General features: G+C 42.0%; 1 protein-coding gene across 9 annotated transcripts in view; it reads right to left on the minus strand.

Moving 5' to 3' along the window:
• myt1a (myelin transcription factor 1a) overlaps positions 1 to 24,507 on the minus strand; it is an 89,994-nt gene that overhangs the window by 7,703 nt on the left and 57,784 nt on the right. For all 9 annotated transcript variants that reach the window (XM_078170361.1, XM_078170360.1, XM_033628219.2 and 6 more), the window contains 3 exons: positions 9,891 to 10,112; positions 9,671 to 9,762; positions 9,267 to 9,370 (listed from right to left, as the gene is read on the minus strand). In XM_078170361.1, the coding sequence (XP_078026487.1) occupies positions 9,267 to 9,370; positions 9,671 to 9,762; positions 9,891 to 10,112 (418 nt within the window). The remainder of the gene's footprint in view (positions 1 to 9,266; positions 9,371 to 9,670; positions 9,763 to 9,890; positions 10,113 to 24,507) is intronic.

Genomic DNA, 24,507 nt, shown 5'->3' on the forward strand with positions numbered 1-24,507 from the left:
TTCCAGTAATGACAAAGTTATACAGAAGATCTGATTAGGACAAGTTGATCTAACATGTGTGTAAGTTTGAAGCCAATACGATAAACGGTCTAGGAGAACATGATTTTTGAAGAAAAAGCGGTTTTGAGCCAAAATCTTACTTTGAAAGGGCAAATACCTCACTTCATGCTGGGTTTAGGTCAGGGATATCAGTGCGTGATTTGTAGGTCTCAAAGAGACGAACAAGCCATTTTTGGTTTTATCTGTCTATGACATTCCTACAAGCAACAGCAGCGATTTTAGTGTGTCTAGGTGGCGCTAGAGAGCCCATTTTGGCACTTTCAGAATTCATTACTTCATTTTTCTAAAATTTTTCGCCAGTCCTGACATGCATGCCAATTTTGATGAGTTTTTGAGCATGTTTAGGGGGTCAACTGAGTTTTTTCCACATCAGTGGGCCCCATGTCATGCAGTAGGTGCCCTTTTCTCCTTTTCACCCCTGCCCTACAAACATCCTAAGTCCACCACTGACAGAGAGAGACAAGTTGAACAGTAGGCAGATGGAGGTGGCTTTCAACTCCTCCATTGCATTCCCAAACCGCTGGTCCAATCGTCAATCTGAACATACCACAAGAGAGATAAACTCATTCCAAAGGCATATAGGTTTCATGTTTGTAGAGTCAAAAATGTGATCTTAGTTGCAAGTTTACAATGTTTAGCTCACAGCTGACACATTTGCTCATGTTATTTTCAGAGGCACTAGCTCATTTCCTGTTAGATTTAGGTCAGTCGTGTCAGTGAGTGATTTGTAGGTCTCGAGGAGACAAAGAAGCCAGTTTTGGTTTGATCTTTCTACATCATTCCTACAGGCGGCAGCAGCCATTTTAATGTGTGTAGGTGGCGCAAAAATTGTCAAGAGGTAATGTTACCTTCAAGAGGGCATAAAATCCAAACTGTTTGAGTAATCACAAAGTTGTTCAGAGGAATTGTTTAGCAGGACTTGGCCTGTCATGTGTGCAAATTTGAAGGTGTTGTACGGTGTAGGAGGAAATATTTTTTTAGTAAGAGAATTTTTGAAAAATGACATCTTACTTTGAAAGGGCAAATAGCTCACTTCCTGTTGGATTCAGGTCAGGGGTTGTGCTACGTGATTTGTAGGTCTTGATGAGACGAACAAGCCAGTTTCGGTTTTGTCTTTCTAGGACATTCGTACGGGTTGCAGCGGACATTTTAGTGTGTCTAGGTGGCGCGAAAATTGTCAGGAGGTTTTGTAAGACATCACCTGTAAGATGCCATAAAATCCAAACCAGAAAAAAGTTATACAGACAATCTGATTAGGATGAGTTGATCTGTCATGTGTGCGAGTTTGAAGCCCATACGATAAACGGTGTAGGAGGAGATTGATTTTTGAAGAAATTTTGAAAAAGAGCATTTTTGAGGCGAAATCTTACTTTGAAAGGGAAATAGCACACTTCCTTTTGGGTTTAGGTCAGAGGTGTCAGCGCGTGATTTGTAGGTCTCGATGAGATGAACAAGCCAGTTTTGGTTTGATCTTTAGGATTAATTTTTTCATTTCATAAATCTTTTCACCAGTCCTGACATGCATGCCCATTTTGGTGAGTTTTTGAGCATGTTTAGGGGGTCAACTTCCAGCTCAAAGAGACGGCAGAAGAAAGAATAATTAAAGCTGCAAGCAGCGTTTGGCGGGACCTCGCACTTGTGCCCATTTCGGCCCCCAGTATATGTCGTCACTGTGAATTATTAAGAAATATCAAACATTTTGCCACAAACATCAGAAAATCCTTACAGAGCTGAACGTTTTGATGTTTGAATGATTTCTGTAGCTGTAGGTACGTAGAAGTGATGTCACAATATGCAAATTAGATGAGTGAATTTATTCCCATCAGATTCCTCGTCCTTTATTTTGAGGAAGAGACAACAAAAACAACACAAAACAAAATAAATCTACTGTGTAAATATGTTCAAAATGTTGTTTTACTGAGATGTATGAAATCCAATATGGCCGCCGCCTAGTGACGTTACAATATGCAAATTAGATGAGTTAATTTACTCCCATGACAAACTTTGGGTCATGATGAATAGTTTTCTCATTTACAGTATGCCTTTATCTCTCACCACTTTCAAGCCACAGCCTTTTGAAATGTTGAAATGAAAATGGAATATTTTCCTCAATAAACTCTGGCACCTAAAGGGTTAAAATGGAGATTGTGCCCCTGTCATGTCTGCATGTAAGATTTAGACACACACAGACACATCATATTTCTGTGAGTTTGTGTGTGACAGCGGTTGCCATGGTGATGAAGTAAGTGCACCTGGGAGAAGAGCAGAGAGAGACAGACAGAACACAGAGAGACCTGTTGTAGTGGAGATTTAACTCCTCGAAGAAGTTCTTCCCATTCCCAAACCGCTGGTCCAATCATCAAAATAATGTAATGATGAGAGAGATAAAGTTATACAGAAGATCTGTTTAGCAGCAGTTGAGCTGTCATGTGTGCGTCTTTAAAGCCGATACAATAAATGGTGTAGGAGGAGGTGTGTTTTTTTAAGAGCATGTTTCAGGCGAAATCTTACTTTGAAAGGTCAAACAGCTCACTTCCTGTTGGAATTAGGTCATGGGTGTCAGCGCGTGATTTGTAAGTCAAACACACCAGTTTTGGTTTGATCTTGATACGACATTCCTACGGGCTGCAGTGGCCAGTTTAGTGCACCTAGGTGGCGCTAGAGAGCCCATTTTGGCACTTTAGGGGTTAATAATGTGTGTGTTCTGTTTCAAATGAAGTTTCTGCTGCTGTAATCTGTCCTTTAAAGATTGTAAGACACACAGACAGAGCTGTGTGTGCTGTCTGTGTGTGCAGCCATTGTCATGGCGATTAATGACTTGCCTGCACTTGAGGTGCACACACAGAGCTCATGAGAGAGCAGATCAGGAAAGGCTGTTTATAATGGGTTTTAACTTCTCGAACAAATTCTTGCCATACCCAAACCGTTGGTCCAGTCATCAAAATAAAGTGATGGTGAGAGAGATCCACTTCTCGTGAACGCACGTGTCATGTTTTATATGGGTAGAGTCAAAAATGTGGTCACACGAGCGAGTTACAAATGTGTTGCACCTCAGCTGTTTCCAGAAATTTCTCCTCCGAGTTTACATGGGAGTGAATGAGAAAAAAATCAGCGCTCCCTTCGCTTTGGAGCCACTCAGCAAAAATGTGTACGTGTGAGAGATTCCACATCAACGTATCTGTGACCAGGACAAATTTTCCTACGTTTTTTGGTATAAATTGTGTATGTATGTGTATGTATGTGCATGTACATGAAAATTTTGGCCATGGCAGCGAGTTAAAGACAAAAGTTTTAGACGATTTTTAGAGCCCTCTCCACTCTAGCTCACAGCATTCCGTGCAATACACACCCATTGTAAACTGTCAATTTCTCCACATTTGCATAAACGCAGCAAAAACAATAGGGTCCTTGCCGAAGGCTCACGAAGACAGTGTGAATTAGCCTATTTGTAAGAGTCGCAATGTTGATAAAACAAGCAATGTCAATAGAACGCAAGGTCATTTTTGGCAATGAACCCATGACTTGGGAGTAGAACTTTGATGGCTTCTGAAAACCAAACTACTGACGACATCAATCAATCAATCAATCAATTAATTTTATGTATAAAGCCCAACATCACAAATCACAATTTGCCTCCCACGGCTTTACAGCATACAACATCCAACAATGATAACAGCAGTAGCAGGAGGCATCTGGCAGGAACACAGCAGCAGCACAAGCACACACGTCACACTATCCAGGCACCGCTGTGAGTTAACCTGCGAGACAGTGGAGCACAAAGGCTCTGGAGAAGAGGCCGAGTTAGTGACATGCGGTACGGCGGAGTTCTGCTGCTGTAATCTGTCCTTTAAAAGATTGTAACCACACACACACGCATGCACACACACACACACACACACACACACACAGGCTTGTGTCTGTCAGAGTGAAGCCACTGTTATGCTAATTGAAGGGCCAGTGTGTAAAATGGGTTGAAAACAGTGACATCAGTGGTCAAATTCTAGATTGCAGGGCTCACTCGCTCACCCCTCCCGTCGGGTAAATGACGGTGGCCTTGTAGGGACAAAAAGCCTTGCGCACGAGTTTTTCAGGAGTAGGTCTATCTAGCAACGAGGTGAATGTTTATTTAGAAATCTAAGCCATGTTACGATATTGTAATGAATCCCTCACGAGCAGGAGACCAGAGGAGCGTTCGGGAAAAAGGCCCGTTTATTTGAGCACTCCAGAAACTCTGGTAACACTCCACTCCATCCCAAACTCTGACTCTTCTGGCGTAACAGACACACTTCATAACTTTACACACATACTCGTTTACCATACCGAGTGGGGACCCCCCTCCCCTCTCTGCTCAATCTCCAGCCCGCACACTGACTGACAGCGTAGCCGGTAAACAGAGCTCAGCTGTTTATTTAGCCTAGCAATATCTCCGGACTATTGTAGCTGCAATGGACGACTTTGAACGCGATTTTGAAGAGTTTCTTGTAGCAGACACAGACCCAGAGCCATACCTGTTTGAGCCGGAGCATACAGATGAGGAACTCCATGTGTTTGATGCTGAGCAGGCGAGAAGAGAGGCTGAATGCACAGAATGGGATTCGGTGCTACTGCTACCATCGTTGGGGAGATATCACCAGGAGGAAAAGCGCTGCAGAGAGTGCATCACAAGGAGTGAAGTTGCGTCTTCTTTTCCTCGCAGATGACGGTTCGGGTTCATTCTCTCCTGTTGCGTGGTAAGTGTGGTCCATTCGCAAACTTTATAACTAAAAAAACTTTTCACTACTCTCTATCGACGAACTACTAACACTCTCTGCTGTTTCCTCCTCTTTCTTCCTTCCTTCCGCTGTCTTCGTTGGTTCATTTATACACGCGAAACGCGTTCTCTGGCTGGCTTGATTGTCCGCTCGGGCTGCCTTACATACATGGCGGCGCAAGATGGCGACCTCTCTAAAGCAAGGCCCTTGCTATATATATATAAAAGCATAATTATAAGGCTACGAAAACCAAACAAATTTTATTTTATACCGATTATACACTTGTATAAACATATTAATGGATAGAATATTCAGATTCAGATTGACAATAAACCATGCCAAATATTACACACTGGCCCTTTAATGACTCCATGTAGTTAGGAGAGAGCCCAAACTCAGATGGGTTTAAAATTTCTCAAATTAGTCCTTCCTCTTGCCAAACCGTGGGTCCGATCATCAATCTGAAGATATCACCAGCAGTGTTAATTTTGTCAACTAAAACTTAAACGAAAACTTTTCGTTGACGACCCTTTATTCTGTGACTAATTTGTGATGAGAACGTAAATTTAATAAGCACTGACAACAAAAACTAAAACGAAATCTCTGTTCATTATGAACTGACGAGTAAAAATGTGACGAAAAAGCTGATGCTGGCCGGCCGGACAATCTGGATTACAACCATCCTCAATGCCTTGACTGTTTTTTTTTTAACCAATTAATTATCTAAACTCAAATTCAAACTCTCAGTCTATCTTTCTGATTGGATGACCTCCCCCCGCCCTCCGCGTGGTGGTGGTGCACGTCCAGTTTTGCCACACAGAAGCCTTGGCTCCACAGCGGGAAGCCGGGAACAACAACGCCTGTAAAATTCTGTAAAAGTACACCAAAGCATACATTTTCATTTCCAAATATTTATTTGAAAACAAAACCATTCATACTGTCAATAAAAAAACATTTTGTTAATAATAAAAAACGAATGTTATCTCAACAGTGACCACGCCAGCCAGCGGGACTGCGGCTGAACCGCTTCCAATGTTCATTCATTCATTTAATGAATGAATGAACGTGTTCAGTGTGTGTGCATGTGTGTGTGTGTGTGTGTGTGTGTGTGTGTGTTAGTATGTCAGAGAGGAGGAGTATCAATAAAAAAAAAAGTTTCCACTAATTATTTCGGTGCTTATTTCTTTTATTCTTAAGTTTTTTTTTTAATTAAAATGCGTAATATAGCCAACAATATTATAGACCAGAAGTTAATCTAATTTATTATTGTAGAATGTATTTAGAAAATCACCACTTTCAACTGGAAACATGGCGCAGCAGCAGCAGCGCTGCAGCAAAAAAAAAAAAAAAAAAAAAGGCATTGGGCTACAAAAGCCGACAAATAGTGTTAATTAATTGACATGAGACATTGGAGAGGTTGTCAGTCCTATTCTATAGTCTATATTTTATCATAACTTCTCGGAAATTACTCAAAAATGCATTTTTTGTGTGCTTCTGAGCACACCGGCAGCATAAACAATGAAGTTACATATGTTGCTGTCTGGCAGACCGTTGCGGCCCTTGGAGGGGCGCTGTAATCCTGGCGGTCCTAGTGTTAACAAACACTGAATTAAAATGGGCATATGATTAAATGTGTTGGCTAGGTTTCGATGCCCTTTTAAGAAAATACTAAATTAAAATGGGCATAACAGTTAAGCTGTTATGATCTTCTTTTGATGTCTTAAGAGGATTGGAGCTTTATTCTTGCAGGTTGTCAGTCATTTATTGTACAAATATACAGAAAATAAACCTGAACCTGTGAAAGACATGATCATAGGTGTTTCTAGCCCATTTTTGGGGGTAGTGAAGCACCCCTAAATTAAATCCCAGCACCCCTAAAATTTGAGATTTTTTTTTTCTTTTTTTTTTACTGTATGTCCTTTTTTAACAAGCTAAAAAAAGTGTCAAAACCATACAGTACTTGGTTGAAACATAATATTTTAACAACAAAAATACAGCCCCCTCCCTTGCCTCAAAAATGGTTTGATCCACCCCATCCCTCCCACCTTTCAACGACCCAGGCTCTGAGCGCTCTATCTGCACAGAGCAATGCGCTGCTTTTCAGAGTGGGTGATATGCAGTAGTGGTGTAAGTACCTGGCTTAAACCAGGATATGTGGCACATTTCTTAACTTCTACCACTCAATACCAACACATTATTATGATTACCAGTCCTCATTTTTGCTGCATTTAATTGTAGGTCACTGTTAATGTTGTTAGGTAGCAGTTAGCTGATGTTTTTTCTAGCTAGGAAACGTTACAGGTGGTCAGTACCACTGTCCTCTGTTTGAACTGGAATGAGAGAAGCTAGCTGTTGTGTCATGTGCATGTGTTAATATTAAAGCCAAGGTGCTACTGACTAGCTAACTGACTGGATGCCCATTAACATTATAACTCCTATTGTGTGTATTTATTATTATTATTATTTTGTAGATTTTAAGCACTTTTCTTTTTTCAAGTGTATTTTTATTTATGTATTTGTATTATATAATACAGACAAGAAGGACAAAGGCAGAGACAAACATTGAAAAAGTCAATTACTGTTAATGTGTTAATGTTATATGTTGTGCATTGCATTTCAAATAAAAGTCCAAAAATAAGTCCAAGGTCCATTTTTGGTATTTTTGGTACTCACTATAGGGGGCTGGTTTACTCCAGAAACATACATACTGTTTATGTGTATGCTGAGGAGCTGCTGTATCAAAATGAGTTATCCTCCCCCAGAAATTAGGGTTACAATATGTTTTTTTTATGATTCCAATCCATTCCTCTTTTGCTGTGGCTCAGCATTTAAATAACCTTTAACAGATTTGATGGTTTAGTCACAGACTTTCCCAAAAAGTGTTGTGCTTTACTTTCACAAATGTGGGAATGAAATTGAGTTAAAATGTACAAAACAGTAAAATTTATCTTGCCTGGCCGGGCAGCTCTCTGGGTGTTCAGCACCCCTAAACCTCTGATCCTAGAATCACCTCTGGACATGATTATGTATTGCACTTTTTCTAACAAGCCTTAGACATTCATTTTTATTATACAAGAGTAGTATGGTACATTCTTAGTTTAAATGACTAAACACATAGTTAAAGGTATGCTTACAATGGAGTTTTTACTACCATGACAAACATCCTTTTGCAAAATCTACTACAGTATAACAAAACTGTCAAATTACGTCAAAAGATTAGAATGAGACTAAAACTAAAACTGATTTCCACTGACTAAATTTTAACTAAAACAAAACAAAACTAAACTAAAAGACTAAAATGTGACTTTAACTAAATCCAGTCTTTGGTGAGTGACTAAGACTGAAATGAAATTAAAAATTCTTGTCAAAATTAACACTGATCACCAGATATATACATTCGTTCTGAACGCAGACATATATAGCTTTTATGTGTGTTGAGTCAAAAATGTGACCTTAGTCGCAAGTTAAAGATGTGTTGGCCCTCATCTTTTCTTCCAAAGATCGTCATGACACTTTGTGTCCTGCACCTTTGAGCGCTTATAAAATCCAAACCGTTCGAGTAATGACAAAGTCCTTCACAAGTTTTGTTCACAGGGGGTAGAGCTGTCATGTGTGCGAGTTTGAAGCCGATACGATAAATGGTGTAGGATTAAATATTTTCCTTCGGCCGAGGTCCCTAATAATAAACGCACCAAAAACAATAGGGTCCTCGCCCTTCAGCCGAGGTCCCTAATAAAGAATAATAAACGCAGCAAAAACAATCAGCCTTCAGCTGAGGTCCCTAGTAATAGCAGTGTATGGGGAAAATGTTTTGGGCTGTGGTTTGTGGGTGAAGGGGTTAGAGTCTGTAAGTAGCAGCAAAACAGACTTGCTGCACCATATCCAGCTCTACTAAGGGGCTGTACACATGCCATGTTTTTTGTGCCCTCAAATTAATGTTTTCAATGGAGATGTGTGGCAGGTGCTCTCAAACAGCAGAACAACGCTGTTGCGGAGTGCCTAGTTTTCAGGGTGCGACAGCTGCGCCCTGAGATATACAGTTCAACTTTTGGAACGCAGCAGCACACACTGCATGTCATGTGATGAGGAACAACCGATCACAGCCAACAGATAGCTTTCCCTTCTTCCATAAATATCAGTCTGTGATAAAAATGAAGACGTTCATCATTTTAGTGCAAGGCTACACAGAGCTTTACATCTGTCCCACAAACAATATTTTTGGCCTAATACACACTTACAAATGTGGCATGTGTATGGCCCTTTATGCATTCATGAAGCTGGTCTGTGCAGCATCCATCTCCATAATTTTCTCTACAGTCAGTTGTCTCTGATCAATTTTGAACCAACATCCAACAGCCTCCCACCACATGGCAGTGTCTCCTCCTAGATGTACTTTAAAACATACTGGGTATCACTCTCATCCAGCTGCTCAGTGAACTGAGCAGCTGAGCTCACCTGTGTGTGCAGGTTCATCATGTCAGCCTCCATCTCTGAGTTGGACTCACTCAGCTCGTTGATCTCCTTGTTGAGCTGCTTGATGTCCTCATCGTTGTCCAGCACTGAGCAAGAGCCACAACACACAGTCAGCAAACAACTGCCAAACCTACCTACTGCATCTGTCACACATTTCTCTCACAGTCATTCTTTGTTTTCCCCAGAGGGGTGCTGTATGTCGTGACAACAAGTCAGTTTGTTGTTGTTGTTTGCTGTTTGATTTTGTTGTCCCTGACAAACCTGAGGGGCTTTTTATGTTTTCATGTCTCCATGTCCATGTGTATTAGTAGTAACAGTAGCAGTCAGGGTTGATGAGACATGTGAGAGACATACTATAAAGTAGAAGGTAAAAAACTGTCTCTTACCATCACTGGCTCTAAACTTTGCAGTGATATACTCATCTCCAGGAAATTTGGCTCTCTTCTTGTTAGCCAACGCTCTGGGGCAGCCTGACAGACTGAGAGGAGCAGCTTATCACCATTACATTTCAACACAGCTTTTTATGTACATACCACCCCCCCCCCCCCCCCCCCCCCCCCCCGCCCCATGGCTCTGTGTGCTGAAACTCTCACATATTGAGGGTACCTGCGGTGTGTCAGGAAGCTGCCATTAGCATGGCCAGAACCATCACAGCCTGGCGTCGGGCAAGTCGGACCCTCAGTCTTGAAGGCCTTCCAGGAGAAGGGAGTGCCATTGAGAAGACCTTCCTTCTGCCGGCGTGCTGCCAGCGGACAGCCATAGGCACTGCGGTGGGTGGCGTATTTCCCACTGATGTGGCCCAGACTGTCGCAGCCAGGAACTGGACACCTGGAGAAAGACAGAAAGCACCATCTGACAGGTTCCACTCTCACTCATGGAGAGGTGTCAAGAGGCTAGCACAAGATTGACACATAAATTTGAATGTGATGTTTTAGTGTCAGAATTGTATATATATAAAAGAATTATATACAGTACAGGCCAAAAGTTTGGACACACCTTCTCATTCAATGCGTTTTCTTTATTTTCATGACTATTTACATTGTAGATTCTCTCTGAAGGCATCAAAACTATGAATGAACACATGTGGAGTTATGTACTTAACAAAAAAAGGTGAAATAACTGAAAACATGTTTTATATTCTAGTTTCTTCAAAATAGCCACCCTTTGCTCTGATTACTGCTTTGCACACTCTTGGCATTCTCTCCATGAGCTTCAAGAGGTAGTCACCTGAAATGGTTTCCACTTCACAGGTGTGCCTTATCAGGGTTAATTAGTGGAATTTCTTGCTTTATCAATGGGGTTGGGACCATCAGTTGTGTTGTGCAGAAGTCAGGTTAATACACAGCCGACAGCCCTATTGGACAACTGTTAAAATTCATATTATGGCAAGAACCAATCAGCTAACTAAAGAAAAACCAGTGGCCATCATTACTTTAAGAAATGAAGGTCAGTCAGTCCGGAAAATTGCAAAAACTTTAAATGTGTCCCCAAGTGGAGTCGCAAAAACCATCAAGCGCTACAACGAAACTGGCACACATGAGGACCGACCCAGGAAAGGAAGACCAAGAGTCACCTCTGCTTCTGAGGATAAGTTCATCCCAGTCACCAGCCTCAGAAATGGCAAGTTAACAGCAGCTCAGATCAGAGACCAGATGAATGCCACACAGAGTTCTAGCAGCAGACCCATCTCTAGAACAACTGTTAAGAGGAGACTGCGCAAATCAGGCCTTCATGGTCAAATAGCTGCTAGGAAACCACTGCTAAGGAGAGGCAACAAGCAGAAGAGATTTGTTTGGGCCAAGAAACACAAGGAATGGACATTAGACCAGTGGAAATCTGTGCTTTGGTCTGATGAGTCCAAATTTGACATCTTTGGTTCCAACCGCCGTGTCTTTGTGAGACGCAGAAAAGGTGAACGGATGGATTCCACATGCCTGGTTCCCACTGTGAAGCATGGAGGAGGAGGTGTGATGGTGTGGGCGTGTTTTGCTGGTGACACTGTTGGGGATTTATTCAAAATTGAAGGCACACTGAACCAGCATGGCTACCACAGCATCCTGCAGCGACATGCCATCCCATCCGGTTTGCGTTTAGTTGGACGATCATTTATTTTTCAACAGGACAATGACCCCAAACACACCTCCAGGCTGTGTAAGGGCTATTTGACCAAGAAGGAGAGTGATGGAGTGCTGCGGCAGATGACCTGGCCTCCACAGTCACCGGACCTGAACCCAATCGAGATGGTTTGGGGTGAGCTGGACCGCAGAGTGAAGGCAAAGGGGCCAACAAGTGCTAAACACCTCTGGGAACTCCTTCAAGACTGTTGGAAAACCATTTCAGGTGACTACCTCTTGAAGCTCATGGAGAGAATGCCAAGAGTGTACAAAGCAGTAATCAGAGCAAAGGGTGGCTATTTTGAAGAAACTAGAATATAAAACATGTTTTCAGTTTTCAGTTTCAGTGAGAATCTACAATGTAAATAAAGTCATGAAAATAAAGAAAACGCATTGAATGAGAAGGTGTGTCCAAACTTTTGGCCTGTACTGTATATAAAAACGCACTGATGAAGAAAAATTCACCAGGTCTGCATTTGGCTACCACTTCTATATTCTGATCACTAAAATTAGCTAGGAAATAAAGTGGATATATTGGTTATCGGTCAAATGAGTTGTTAAATATCGGCATATTGAATATTGTCAAAAAATGCATCGTGCATCCCTAATTCTTTCATTTATATAATTTCTTTTACCAGGAATATTACCATTGAGATTACAAATCTATTTTATAAAGAGCCCTTGCCAAAACAGCAACAAACAAGTTTCACACAGGAGGACAAACAACAGAATAAAAACAAAAACAGTGGGAGATAATAAAGTGTACACTGGGTGGCTCTACGGGTACATTTTATAGTACATAGTACATAGTACATAGTGTGTCCCCTTCTAAAACTGATTTTCAGGCCCATATAGATTATTGATGGTGCTTGTAAAACTCAGAATGTTGTCACTGTCTCTTCCACCTCCTTGTGCATATGTGTGACAATCATGTGTAAATGGCCATGTGTCTCACATTTAGTTGATTGACTTTTCCAACAAACAAACAAAATATTTACACATTTACACAAAAAGTTGTCTGAGAGCTAAAATGTCTGAGTGCCCAAACTTTTGCATGGTACTCCTTTAATTTTTTTTCACTCTAAAATTATATAAAAGAAAACTAATACACTGATCTTGCTTAAAATATTGAAAAGCATGATTCATTTTATGTATTATTTATTACATAAATAAAAAAAACTTACTTCAGTGTTTTTACCGGGCTGTTAAAAAAATGAATGAAGAGTAAGCTATTTTACTCTGCCATTTCCTTTTGCGTGAATTTCACCTCCTCACATTTCCTATTTTCTCAGCAGCACAAATCTGCCTTTGATCTTTTTTCCATTTTTCCTACTCCAATTATTTATAGAATTATACAGAACTACATGAAACTTACAGCCTGAAAATAGACTGATACAACAGTCTTAATCTGTGCCATATACTAAAGTATGTGTGATTGTATGAACCAAAGTTTAAGCAAGATGGAAGATGGAAATTTCTTTGTCTTTTAGATTGGCTCAGAGGTAAAGCGGGTTGCCCACCAATCGGAAGATTAGTGGTTCGATCCCTGGCTCCTCCAGTTTGCATGGGTACGTCCCATGTCTCTTAATTTTATACTGCTAACTCCTAACTCCTTACTTGAACCGGAAGTCGTTCGAGCTCCACCATCTTTAAGGCCGTCTCATGTCTCTTATTCCTGCCAGTAAGGAGTTAGCGTTAGGCGTTAGGAGGGATCTGTTAGGTGCGATGAGTAAGGTAACACGAGAGGTTCCTAACAGGAAGTCTTTTTCAGCATGAGGCCCTAATGTAAAAATACCCGCCCCCTACATCTGGCTCATTTGAATGAGATGGCGGAGAAACAGCGCAACCCGTTACATGCATTCTTTGCAATGAAACGCTGTAATTCACATGCCTATGTAACTACCAAGAGTAACGTTAATGACATTTCGTGCAAGACTGTCATGTTGTAATTAAGTTTATTTCATTCACAATCCGTTGCGTTGTTCAGCGGACTGTCGATGATGTGTGGCTGTTAAATGTGCAGCTGCTCATGTCCAGAACCACACGTGTTGATATAACACCACGCGCGCACACACACACACACACACACACAAACACATTTGCCCATCATTAATTGTCCTGCATGTCATGTGTGTGGAATAATGTTTAATAGCTTGTAGGTAATATTAATTAGCCTATTAATATTAATATTAATATTAATTAATACTATTACTTTCATTACAACAACATTAATGAAAGTAATAGTATTAATATTAATTAATACTATTACTTTCATTAATGTTGTTGTAAGCTACTGTCATTACCTGCATCTCTCTCTCTCTCTGTCTCTCTCTCTCTCTGTCTCATTGTGTCATACGGATTACTGTTTATAATTTATAATGTTGATCTGTTCTGTACGACATCTATTGCACATCTGTCTGTCCTGGAAGAGGGATCCCTCCTCAGTTGCTCTTCCTGAGGTTTCTACCGTTTTTTTCCCCGTTCAAGGGTTTTTTTGGGGAGTTTTTCCTGATCAGCTGTGAGGGTCATAAGGACAGAGGGATGTCGTATGCTGTAAAGCCCTGTGAGGCAGATTGTGATTTGTGATATTGGGCTTTATAAATAAAATTGAATTGATTGAGGCAGACTGACAGGTCTGATATGTCTTATTCACTCAGCAGCTGACTTGTTGAATGATGGCGAGTGGATTTAATAATAGTGATAATAATAATGATGATAATAATAATAATGATAATGATGCTCATCACAGTGACAGTGGCAGCCAGACCGTTCTTTAATTGCGACAAACTTCGGCAAATGAATGAATGAATGAATGAATGAATACTTTATTTGTCAGAATCACTTCTGAAAATTTTCTTGTGTCCAAGACACTTGTTTCTCGTGACAGAAAACAACATAATATAACAGACAACCAGACAAAATGTCACATCAGACAAAGCATAACAAAATATGACATGAGACAACCATCAGACATGTGACGTGCTATATGTAACCTCATCAAAGTGGCTGCAGTGCCTCCAGGTCCCTACCCTAGCGGCTATTAAATGCCCCCCTGCCCTGACAAACCCGACTGATTCAACATTTTAACAGATTGAGGAATAAAGGAGTTCCTCAGTCTATTTGATCTAGCTATAGGGACTCTATATCTCCTGTTGGATGGCAGCAACTGGTATTCTTCAAATAAAACATGTGTCGGGTCGGGCAAAATATTGTCTGCCAGGGACAGCATTCGTCTATTATATGCAGCTCTAAAAACTGGCTCGAGTGTTTGGCCTACAATCTTTGAGCAGATACGTAGCTGTCTCCCCAGTCGAGCTTTAAGTTGCACTGAGAAACAACTATACCATGCACTGACTCCATACTGCATAACACTGAGAACAATAGATTGAAAGAACAATAACAGAATAGGCTTACTAGTACCAAAAGATCTTAGTCTCCTAAGGAAATAAATACGTTGCTGTATTTTGCTACAGATATAATCGATGTGTACGCTCCGTGATAGAGCAGCGTCCACATGGATGCCTAAGTATTTGTAGGAAACAACTTGTTCGATATTTGTGTTATTGATAGTGACAGGTGTAAAATATGAGTTCTCTGGAAGACCAAAAATGACTTCTTTCGTCTTCTTTGCATTGATAATAAGTGAGTTCTTCTCACACCACTCCACAAGACTATCTGTATGAACCTGATGAATACTGGGGTCGTCTTCGGTCCCCAGCAGAGACAACAATACAGTATCATCAGAGAACTTCAAAATAAACGTATTTGGTCCATTATTTCTACAATCATCAGTGTAAAGTGTGAAAATAAATGGAGAGCTTACACATCCCTGGGGTGCTCCAATATTGGTTACTACAGAAGTTGAATATGTCTGGTTAACCTTGACCCTCTGTACTCTATTTTTGAAGAATGCATGGTACCAGTGAATTAAATAAGGATTTACCTCCTTCTCAACCATCTTAGCCAATAAGAGCTCTGGCTGGATCGTATTAAAGGCCGATGTGAAATCTAGAAAAAGAGCTCTAGCTGTCATTTTAGGCTTATCAAGATGCTTCAGAATGAGGTGCATCAGTGTCACCACTGCATCTTCTGTGCTACGATTATGCTTATATGCAAATTGCTGCCTGTCAAGTTTGTCAACCATGGACTCAGTAAGGTCCTGAACTACAATTTTTTTCAAGGCCTTCATTACAACCGGAGTCAAGGCAACAGGACGATAATCACATGGTTGCTTTGGACATTTCACTTTGGAAACAGGTATTATATGCGATGTCCTCCACATGAGAGGAATACTACCCGTGTTCACAGAGCACTTGTAAATAGGCTGCCACACAGGAGCCAACTCATCGGCAAAAGTTTTCAAAATATATGCACTAAGATTGTCTGGTCCTGTGGCCTTCCTCTGATTTAAACGTTTAAAGGTATTTCTCACCTGCTCAACAGAAACATCAATCCTATCTATCTCAGAAGGTACAACTGTTTTAATTATCTCAGCAACCCCATCTGTATCATTACCTTTTTCAAACCTAGCAAAAAACCCATTCAACTGATTTGCAAAATCTAAATCATTGTCTACCACCAGAGCTTTTTGGGTGGTTGACAGCCCAGTCATAGCTTTCATTGTATCCCATATCCCTCCTCTAATTTAAGCCTGTGTTTCCTCTTTGCCTCCCATAGTTTACTTTTTAAATCTTTTTCTACCTGTTTTAGTCCTCCACTGTCCTTGTTTTTGAAAGCCATCTTTCGCAGGTTTATAATGTGTTTAACCTCTTTTGTTATGAATGTCTTGTTATTTGGGTATATTTTTATTTCCCTAGTTGGTATCACTGACTGTACACAGAAATCTATATAGTCTGTTGTTACTGTTGTAGTTTCATCCAGGGAATCGTGGTGGAACACTTCCCACATGGTACAGTCATATGATGCTTTCAGTTTTTCAATGTTATCAGGTGACCACACTTTAATTACTTTCTTCTCTGGTTTGAAGCGTTTCAATTTAGATTTATAAGCAGGTATAAGATGAACCACATTATGATCTGAGGTGCCTATTGGTGGTCTTATCCTTGATGCTCTCTCCACATTTACAAAGCATTTGTCCAACAGCTTATTCTTCCTCGTTCCACCCTTTACATATTGTTTGAATCCTGGCATCATTAAGTCCAATTTACACTGGTTCATATCTCCGACAACAATTGCTGGAGCCTCAGGATGTTGTTGCTGCATTGTGTGGACACAGTCTGCAACAGTAGCTGTTGCTCGCTTCGCATTGCCACTGGGGGGTGCATATACCACAAACAGCAGCACGCACCCAAATTCCCTTGGCAAGTAGAATGGTCTTAATGTCAGGTACAAGATTTCAACGTCTTTCTCACAAATCCTGCCATTCACGATGTATTGACGGCACCACTGATCATTTATTACAACACAGATCCCGCCCCCTTTGCTCTTACAGGTGCTGGTATCTCTGTCTGCTCTCACCAAAGTAAAGCCGTCGATTTCACAGACAGAGTCCGACACTGATGGATGTAACCAGCTCTCAGCAAAGCACAGCAACGATGCCTCCCGAAACTCTGACAAGTACCTCGTATAGGCGCGGATCTCATCCATTTTGTTGTTAATTGACCGCAGGTTTGCGAGGATCACAGATGGAAGTGATGGCCTTGTGTGCCTCGCGCGTAGGCGTCTCCGCAACCCTCCTCTCTTTCCTCGTTTCCTTCGCCGCCGGAATCCTCTTATCAGCTCCGGAGGAATGCTGTCCAGGAGCCCCGGTGCAAATTACAAGACCCGATCCCGTGAAGTGACAATCCCCTGGCAGCATCTTAGTTCCAACAGTGTTTCTCTGCTGTAGCCTATACGAGCGCAGAGCCAGCAGATGAAACGCCGGTCTTTGCAGCCCCACAGTTCATGTCCACACGTGGATCCATATTCCAGTGTATTTGTTGCATTTGCAACCACAGTCCACATAACACGAAAACAAACATGTGCATAAACATTTCCCCGTGCTCACTTTAGACGAGACCCCATTAAACGTAAAGAAAAACAAACCTAAAACAAAAAAAAGAGAAACAAGCGCCTCGACGCGAGTCTCAGCCGTGCCGCGCCCCCATATGCTTTTGACTCAATAACAGTGGTAATACATGCAAAAGTGTGTAACCAAAGTCATGACGGCGGGGAGTGGGGGTAATGGCTTTGATCAGCGAATATAATGTGACTTGGGATGTACGCCAAACGCTGGCTCCATTATGCAGCAGATCCAGCTGTGCCGGCGTCATCAGAAAAGGACGTCGCTTTACGTGACGCTTCAGAGTAAGGCTGTCTCATGTCTCTTCGGGTCCGTCCTAAGTCTCTTAAATTACTGCTAGTGCTACTGCTAGCCGACTTTGCTAGCTGTTTAGCCCCTCCCACCTAGGAAAAAATGTGAGGAGCTAGCGCTAGGAGCGATGAGCGAGCATTGTCGGTTTAAGAGACATGAGACATCCTTTCCACTGTAGCGTCACGTGAAGCGACGTCCATTCCTGATGACGGCGGCACAGCTGGATCTGCTGCATAACGGAGCCAGCGTTTGGCGTACATCCCAAGTCACAAAGCCGTAACGCCGTCATGACTTTGGACACACACTTTTGCATGTATTACCACTGTTATTGAGTCATTTGCCGAAGTTTGTGGCAATTAAAGAACATAGTCCTGCCACTGTCACTGTGATGAGCCGCATTATCATTATTATTATCATCATTATTATCACTATTATTAAATCCACTCGCCATCATTCAACAAGTCAGCTGCTGAGTGAATAAGACATATCAGACCTGTCAGTCTGCCTCAGTCAATTCAATTTTATTTATAAAGCCCAATATCACAAATCACAATTTGCCTCACAGGGCTTTACAGCATACGACATCCCTCTGTCCTTATGACCCTCACAGCTGATCAGGAAAAACTCCCCAGAAAAACCCTTTAACGGGGAAAAACGGTAGAAACCTCAGGAAGAGCAAATGAGGAGGGATCCCTCTTCCAGGACGGACAGACGTGCAATAGATGTCGTACAGAATAGATCAACATGACAAGTTAACAGTAATCCACATGACACAATGAGACAGAGAGAGAGAGAGACAGAGAGAGAGAGAGAGACAGTGACAGAGAGACAGAGAGAGATGCAGGACAGACAGCAGTAGCTTACAACAACATGAAAGTAATAATATTAATTAATATTAATATTACCTACAGGCTATTAAACATTATTCCACTCACATGACATGCAGGACAATTAATGATGGGCAAATGTGTATGTGTGTGTGTGTGCGCGCGTGGTGTTATATCAGCACGTGTGGTTCTGGACATGAGCAGCTGCACATTTAACAGCCACACATCACCGACAGTCCGCTGAATAATGCAACGGGTTGTGAATGAAATAAACTTAATTACAACATGACAGTCTTGCACAAAATATCATTAACGTTACTCTTTGTAGTCACGTAGGCATGTGAATTACAGCGTTTCACTGCAAAGAATGCATGTAACGGGTACACTTGCGCTGTTTCTCCGCCATCTCGTTCAAATGAGCCAGATGTAGGGGGCAGGTATTTATACATTAGGGCCTCAAGCTGAAAAAGACTTCCTGTTAGGAACCTCTCGACCATCCTAGCTCGTAGCTGCTTAAAGCTTGCTGCTAGCTTCTAGTGCTAGCTCCTCGCTGCACAAATAAGAGACTTGGGATGGCCTAGAAGATGGCGGACCTCGAACGACTTCTGGTTCAAGCTAGGAGCTAGCAGTAGCACTATAAAAATAAGAGACTTAGGACGCACCCTTCATCAGCAGTCCTCGCTCCTCACTCCTGACTCCTTGCATGTTTTCTTAAGTTGGAGAGACTAAACAGGTAAGGTGGCTAGGTAAGGTGGTTAGCAGTAATTTTAAGGGACTTGGGACGTACCCCATGTCGAAGTATCCTTGAGCAAGATACTGAACCCCAAATTGTATGGTGGCCGAGGCTACCAGTGTATGTGTGTATGAATGGGTGAATGTGACTCAGTTTAAAAAGCGCTTTGAGTGGTCGGATATACAAATTTAGGTCCATTTACCATCCATTTATCATTGGATCCAAAGCTCTGGATCGGTGGTAGATGAAGTGGGTGTTACTGGGTAGATGGGTAGGTTACTGAGGAGGACATGAATATACTCGCCCTTGGAGTACTGCCCATGTGTGGCGTCTGTGGCTCCCCGTCAGCTCGCTTCCTCAAACTCTAGCCCTTTTAACTAGTTTTTAACCGGTTTTACACTGTTTTTAACCAACCTTTTAAAACAGTGATTATTTTAAGCATATTCTTCAATCTGGTCGAAAGATTTTAGTCTGCCAATTTGTGATTTTAACGGATTGTACGACAAGATCCGCAACTGACAGCGTGGGAAAATCTCATCGGCTGACTGACAACCAGGCTTACCTGCCAGCGGGCCCATCTCGGGTACTTGGTGGGGAAAATCCGTGACCGTGGCCGTGCCCTGGAATGCTCCGGAGTGCAAGTTCCAACTGTGAATCTTTACTACACCAGATCATTGCAGTGGGCTCCAATCTGGAGCCCTGCGAGTAAGTATCCTGCTACGAGCTATTAGCTCTTGCTAACAGCTGTCCGGCTGCTTTCACCGTCTCCCAGGGGCGGACTGGCCATCTGGAGGTTCTGGAGAATCACAGAACGGCCGGTACTCCAGGACAGCCGGCGGCCGCCACGCAGTCATCACCTTTATTTTATTTTTTTTCCTTTTTCTCCCTGATAATCTACTGTTCCACGTCCAGTCCGCTAGGTGGCAGCCTTTAAATTGGATGCCAGACGGCCCATAGATGTTGGGCCTGTTTCAGGCAGTCACCTGCGTTGTATTGTTCAGCAGAGAGACATCTGGACTGTGTCGTTTATTTCTCAGTGAGTATTCTACACTATGCTCTTAACACAACATCTAGTCAACATCGGTGCTATTGCTATAATTTGGAAGGTATAGTATCATGTGTTAAGATTTAAGTATTTTGACACCCGCGCACCGGTTGTTGTGGGCTGGGCCGAGTCAAAGTCCAGGGCTGTTTTTTAGTCCCAGTCCACCCCTGGGGAGGAGTATCCCATCATGCAATTAGACAATGTGTTTAAACCAAAGGAAACTGTGTTTAAATGTGTTCTAAATCACTCACATTACCCATTAGGCAGTGATTGTCTGTGTACTATAAAACTTCAAATAATAGCTCATATTTACTTAAATCACTGAAATCAACAGACCTTTATTTGGAACAGGTGTCTATATGGAACAGGCCTTTAATTCCTTTCACACAAAACTCTTAATCAGCTCTTATGAATTATGACTCATTCATTTGATCTAGTGCCGACAGCACATCAGAGAGAGAGAGAGAATTGCGACACTTGAGGATTACGGCACCAACACCACACTGCTTTATCCTGTTAAAACAATACTCAGAACTTGGAGTAATTTTTATGAAAGACCCTTTTGATTCTTTTGATCTGAGGACTCTTACAGACTGAAGGAATATGAATAACTTACAGAATAATCGAGGAATGGACACATAATTTGTGGTTGCCAACAACCTGGTTTTATATATCTGAAGAACTTCTATAAAAAAATCATTTATTTGTCAAAATGTATAGCCACTGTACTGTTTTGGTTTTATAAGATTCAATATTTGAGTTTAAAAATCATTTGATGTATTTAATTTAATTCATTTCATTGTATTTTACATAGAGGAGAATGTTATAAATGCAGTACCGCCATCTACTGGCTGATTTTAGTTCAGCAGCTAGTGTTTTGTTAATCTTGAATTAAAACTGTATCCAGGAAGTGAGAACAATCACGGAGAAAACATGTTTTGGCAGCTGATGGTGTTAAAGAGGCAACAGATAGCATCTTTTCCTAAATATATCATTATGAAAATAATGTGGGTTGCACAGGGTAGTGGACACAGTAAAATCAGACTATCAGCATTTACATAGGTTACTTAGTGGCTTTGCAATCTTTGCAATAAGCTTCTGCCACCAGTGCTGAAATTTCGTGGAAAAAATCTGCTTTATGGCAGGAAACACGTCATGTATTGCTAAATTGGTTGGTCAGCCAATCAGGGACTGGAGCTGGTCCTTACAAGGAGTTGGGCATGAGATAGTTGAGTCACGAGCACAATGGCAGACGGACAAAGTTTGGAGACAAGTGAAAAACGGGCTAGCAAAAGCAAACAAGCTCCTCTGTCTGAGGAGGCAAAGAAGAGCAAAAAGGAGAGTGATAAAAGAAGAGGAAAAACAAGAGTAAACCTCAGTCAGGCATTCAAGAGATGGAGGCAAGCAAGCAAGATAACGCTAACTGGGCTAACAGCAGACACTTTTCAAGACGCCACGACGCATCAGTACGGCCACCATGGCAGTATCTCACCAGCAGCTATCAACGCCATCATGTCTGCAAAATCATTTGAAACAAGATCTTGGATCTCATGTTCTTCTACTGGTTCAGCAGCAGCCAAGGCAAGAGTAAAAGCAGAGGCCACAAAGACCCGTCTTACCTTCAACCTACTGAAATGAACAAAGAGCCTCCACCATTTGATAAGCCTCCAGACAACATAGTTGATATCCCCTCTGAAACTCGTCCCCCATACACCAACTCAGTAAACCACGGACCATCACCAGAAACAAAAACTCATTCCAAACAGCCTGTGTATAAGCAACACACTCCAGCCGCTTTCTCATCTCACTCCCCCTCCCATCCACCTCCACATAACTATACAGGAAATCATCGTTGGTCACAACAAAAACCAAGAGACAGCTGCAATGATCCTGCCTGCAACACCAGGCCTTCAGGACACAGTGATGAAAATATCAGTGACTTTGTCAGATACTTCGCTCGTCGTGAAATTGTAGCAACAGGTCTCCTTCAGTTTAATGACAAACCACAGAACTAAAGAGCCTGGAAATGCTCCTTTGAGAATGCAGTAAGGGGTCTGGATCTAACAGCAAGATTATTATTCAAGTGGCTTGGTAAAAAATCTGCTGAGCATGTTGAACAAATCAGGCTGGGCTAAAAATGATCTGGGAGAGGCTTGACCAATGTTATGTCTCAACAGAGGTAGTTGAGGATGCTCTGTTTAAACACATAGATAACTTTCCAAAGATCACAAACAGAGACTACATGAAGCTGAGAAAGTTCAGTGACATACTCATGGAGCTCCAGAGCACCAAGGAGGAGGGAGACCTCCCTGGACTCTCTTTCCTGGACTCTGCAAGGGGTGTTAACCCAGTTGTGCAAAAACTCCCCTTTGATCTGCAAGAAAAGTGGGTTTTAGATGGTACAAACTACAAATGTGAGTACCAGGTCTCTTTTCCCCCCATTCAACGTTTTTGTAGACTTTGTTAGTCAAGAAGCTAATGTTAAAAATGATCCAAGCTTTAACTTTAAGTGTTAGTACACAAAACAGAGGTGCTTTCAAACCCCAGCCATGAGTCACATGGAAATTCAAAAAAGCCAGATGACTGTAATAAACTGTGCCTACTACACAAAAAAACCCACACTCTTATGAAATGCAGAGCCTTTGAGAAGCCCATTGAAGAACGCAGAACATTCCTGAAAGAACAACATTTGTTTTAGATGCTGTGCCTCTTCAACACATTTTGTTAAACATTGTAAGACCAAAGTGCGATGCTCTGAATGTGGCACTGACAATCACAACACAGCTCTCCACCCAGGCCCAGCTCCCTGGAGCAAAGAAGCTGACCCCGAGATAGAGCATGGTGGGGAGCAGAGTGCCGCCCTACCAAGTGAAATCGCTTCCAAATGCACTCAGGTCTGTGGTGGACACCTTACTGACAGGTCATGTTCTAAAATCTGCCTTGTGAAGGTATACCCAGCAGGCCACCCAGACCAGGCAATCAGGCTATATACTATTCATGATGAACAGAGCAACCAGTCTCTCCTTGGCTCAGAGTTTTTTGAGATGTTCAGTGAAAATGGTCCCAGTTCTCCCTACTCACTAAGGACATGCACTGGCCTTAAAGAGACAATGGGTAGAAGAGCCACTGGTTACGTAGTAGAGTCTCTAGATGGGACAGTCCACATCCCCCTGCCCATTTTGATCGAGTGCAATGACATTCCGGGAGGAGATACCAATGCCCAGCGCAGCACTCCATCATCCTCATCTAAAGAATGTCACACACCTCATCCCAGAGCTTGACCCGAACACCCACATTCTGATGCTGCGTGGATGGGACATCGTCACGGTGCACAAAGTCCATAAACAGTTAAGTGGTCCCAGCGACGCACCCTTTGTACAAAAATTAGATTTGGGGTAGGCAGGGCTGTTTCAAGACACTCTGGGGGCCCCAGGCAAGAGGCACCTTGGAGTCAATAGACAATACCACAGCAAAAATTAGGCCGATGTGCCTTTTGTCATTTATAAAAAGATAAATCACTTTTCTATAGGCCTAATTCATCAATGATATTTCAATGGAATAGCATCAATAAGTAATTAACATAGGTGGGGATCAAAATAAGATAAATAAATGAAATAAAAATCAACCAGCCACCCTCCTCCCCAGACAGTCCCTTCATAAGTAAAGAATAGTCCCTAAAGTGCGTTGAGGTTTGTCGGCCGTTACCTGCCACAAAGAGAGAAATGTGAACGGCTCGTTTCTCCTCTGACACATCACACCTGTGTGCCGCCACGGCTCGGCTGTTCATGCAGTCATGAAATCAACAAAGAGGAAATTATTGGACCTGGAGCCGGACTTCTCCATCGCGAGTAAGCCCTTATCTTGCGCTGTATTTGACAGGAATACGGCGTCTGTGACCCCTGTTCAACCCACAACCGGCAGGATTCTCCTTTTGTTTCTGCTGCTGGTTAAAATCTGTACTCGCACAGCGTGCTCCTGAATGATTTGTTTTGCTTGCGCAAAACTATTTTTAGTCACAAATGTGAGTAAAATGCTCACACAGTAGAGCTCTGTGGAAAACAAATCACTGTAGCATATATAAAAGAAAATCTAACCTACAAGTAAAAAGAAATAAATAATAACTTCCACTGCTTAAAGATACTCAATAGCTCAGCTAATACCTGAAATGTCACTGGATACAAACCACTGCAG

This window comes from Epinephelus lanceolatus, chromosome 8, assembly GCF_041903045.1.
Source record: "Epinephelus lanceolatus isolate andai-2023 chromosome 8, ASM4190304v1, whole genome shotgun sequence".
NCBI lineage: Eukaryota > Metazoa > Chordata > Actinopteri > Perciformes > Serranidae > Epinephelus > Epinephelus lanceolatus.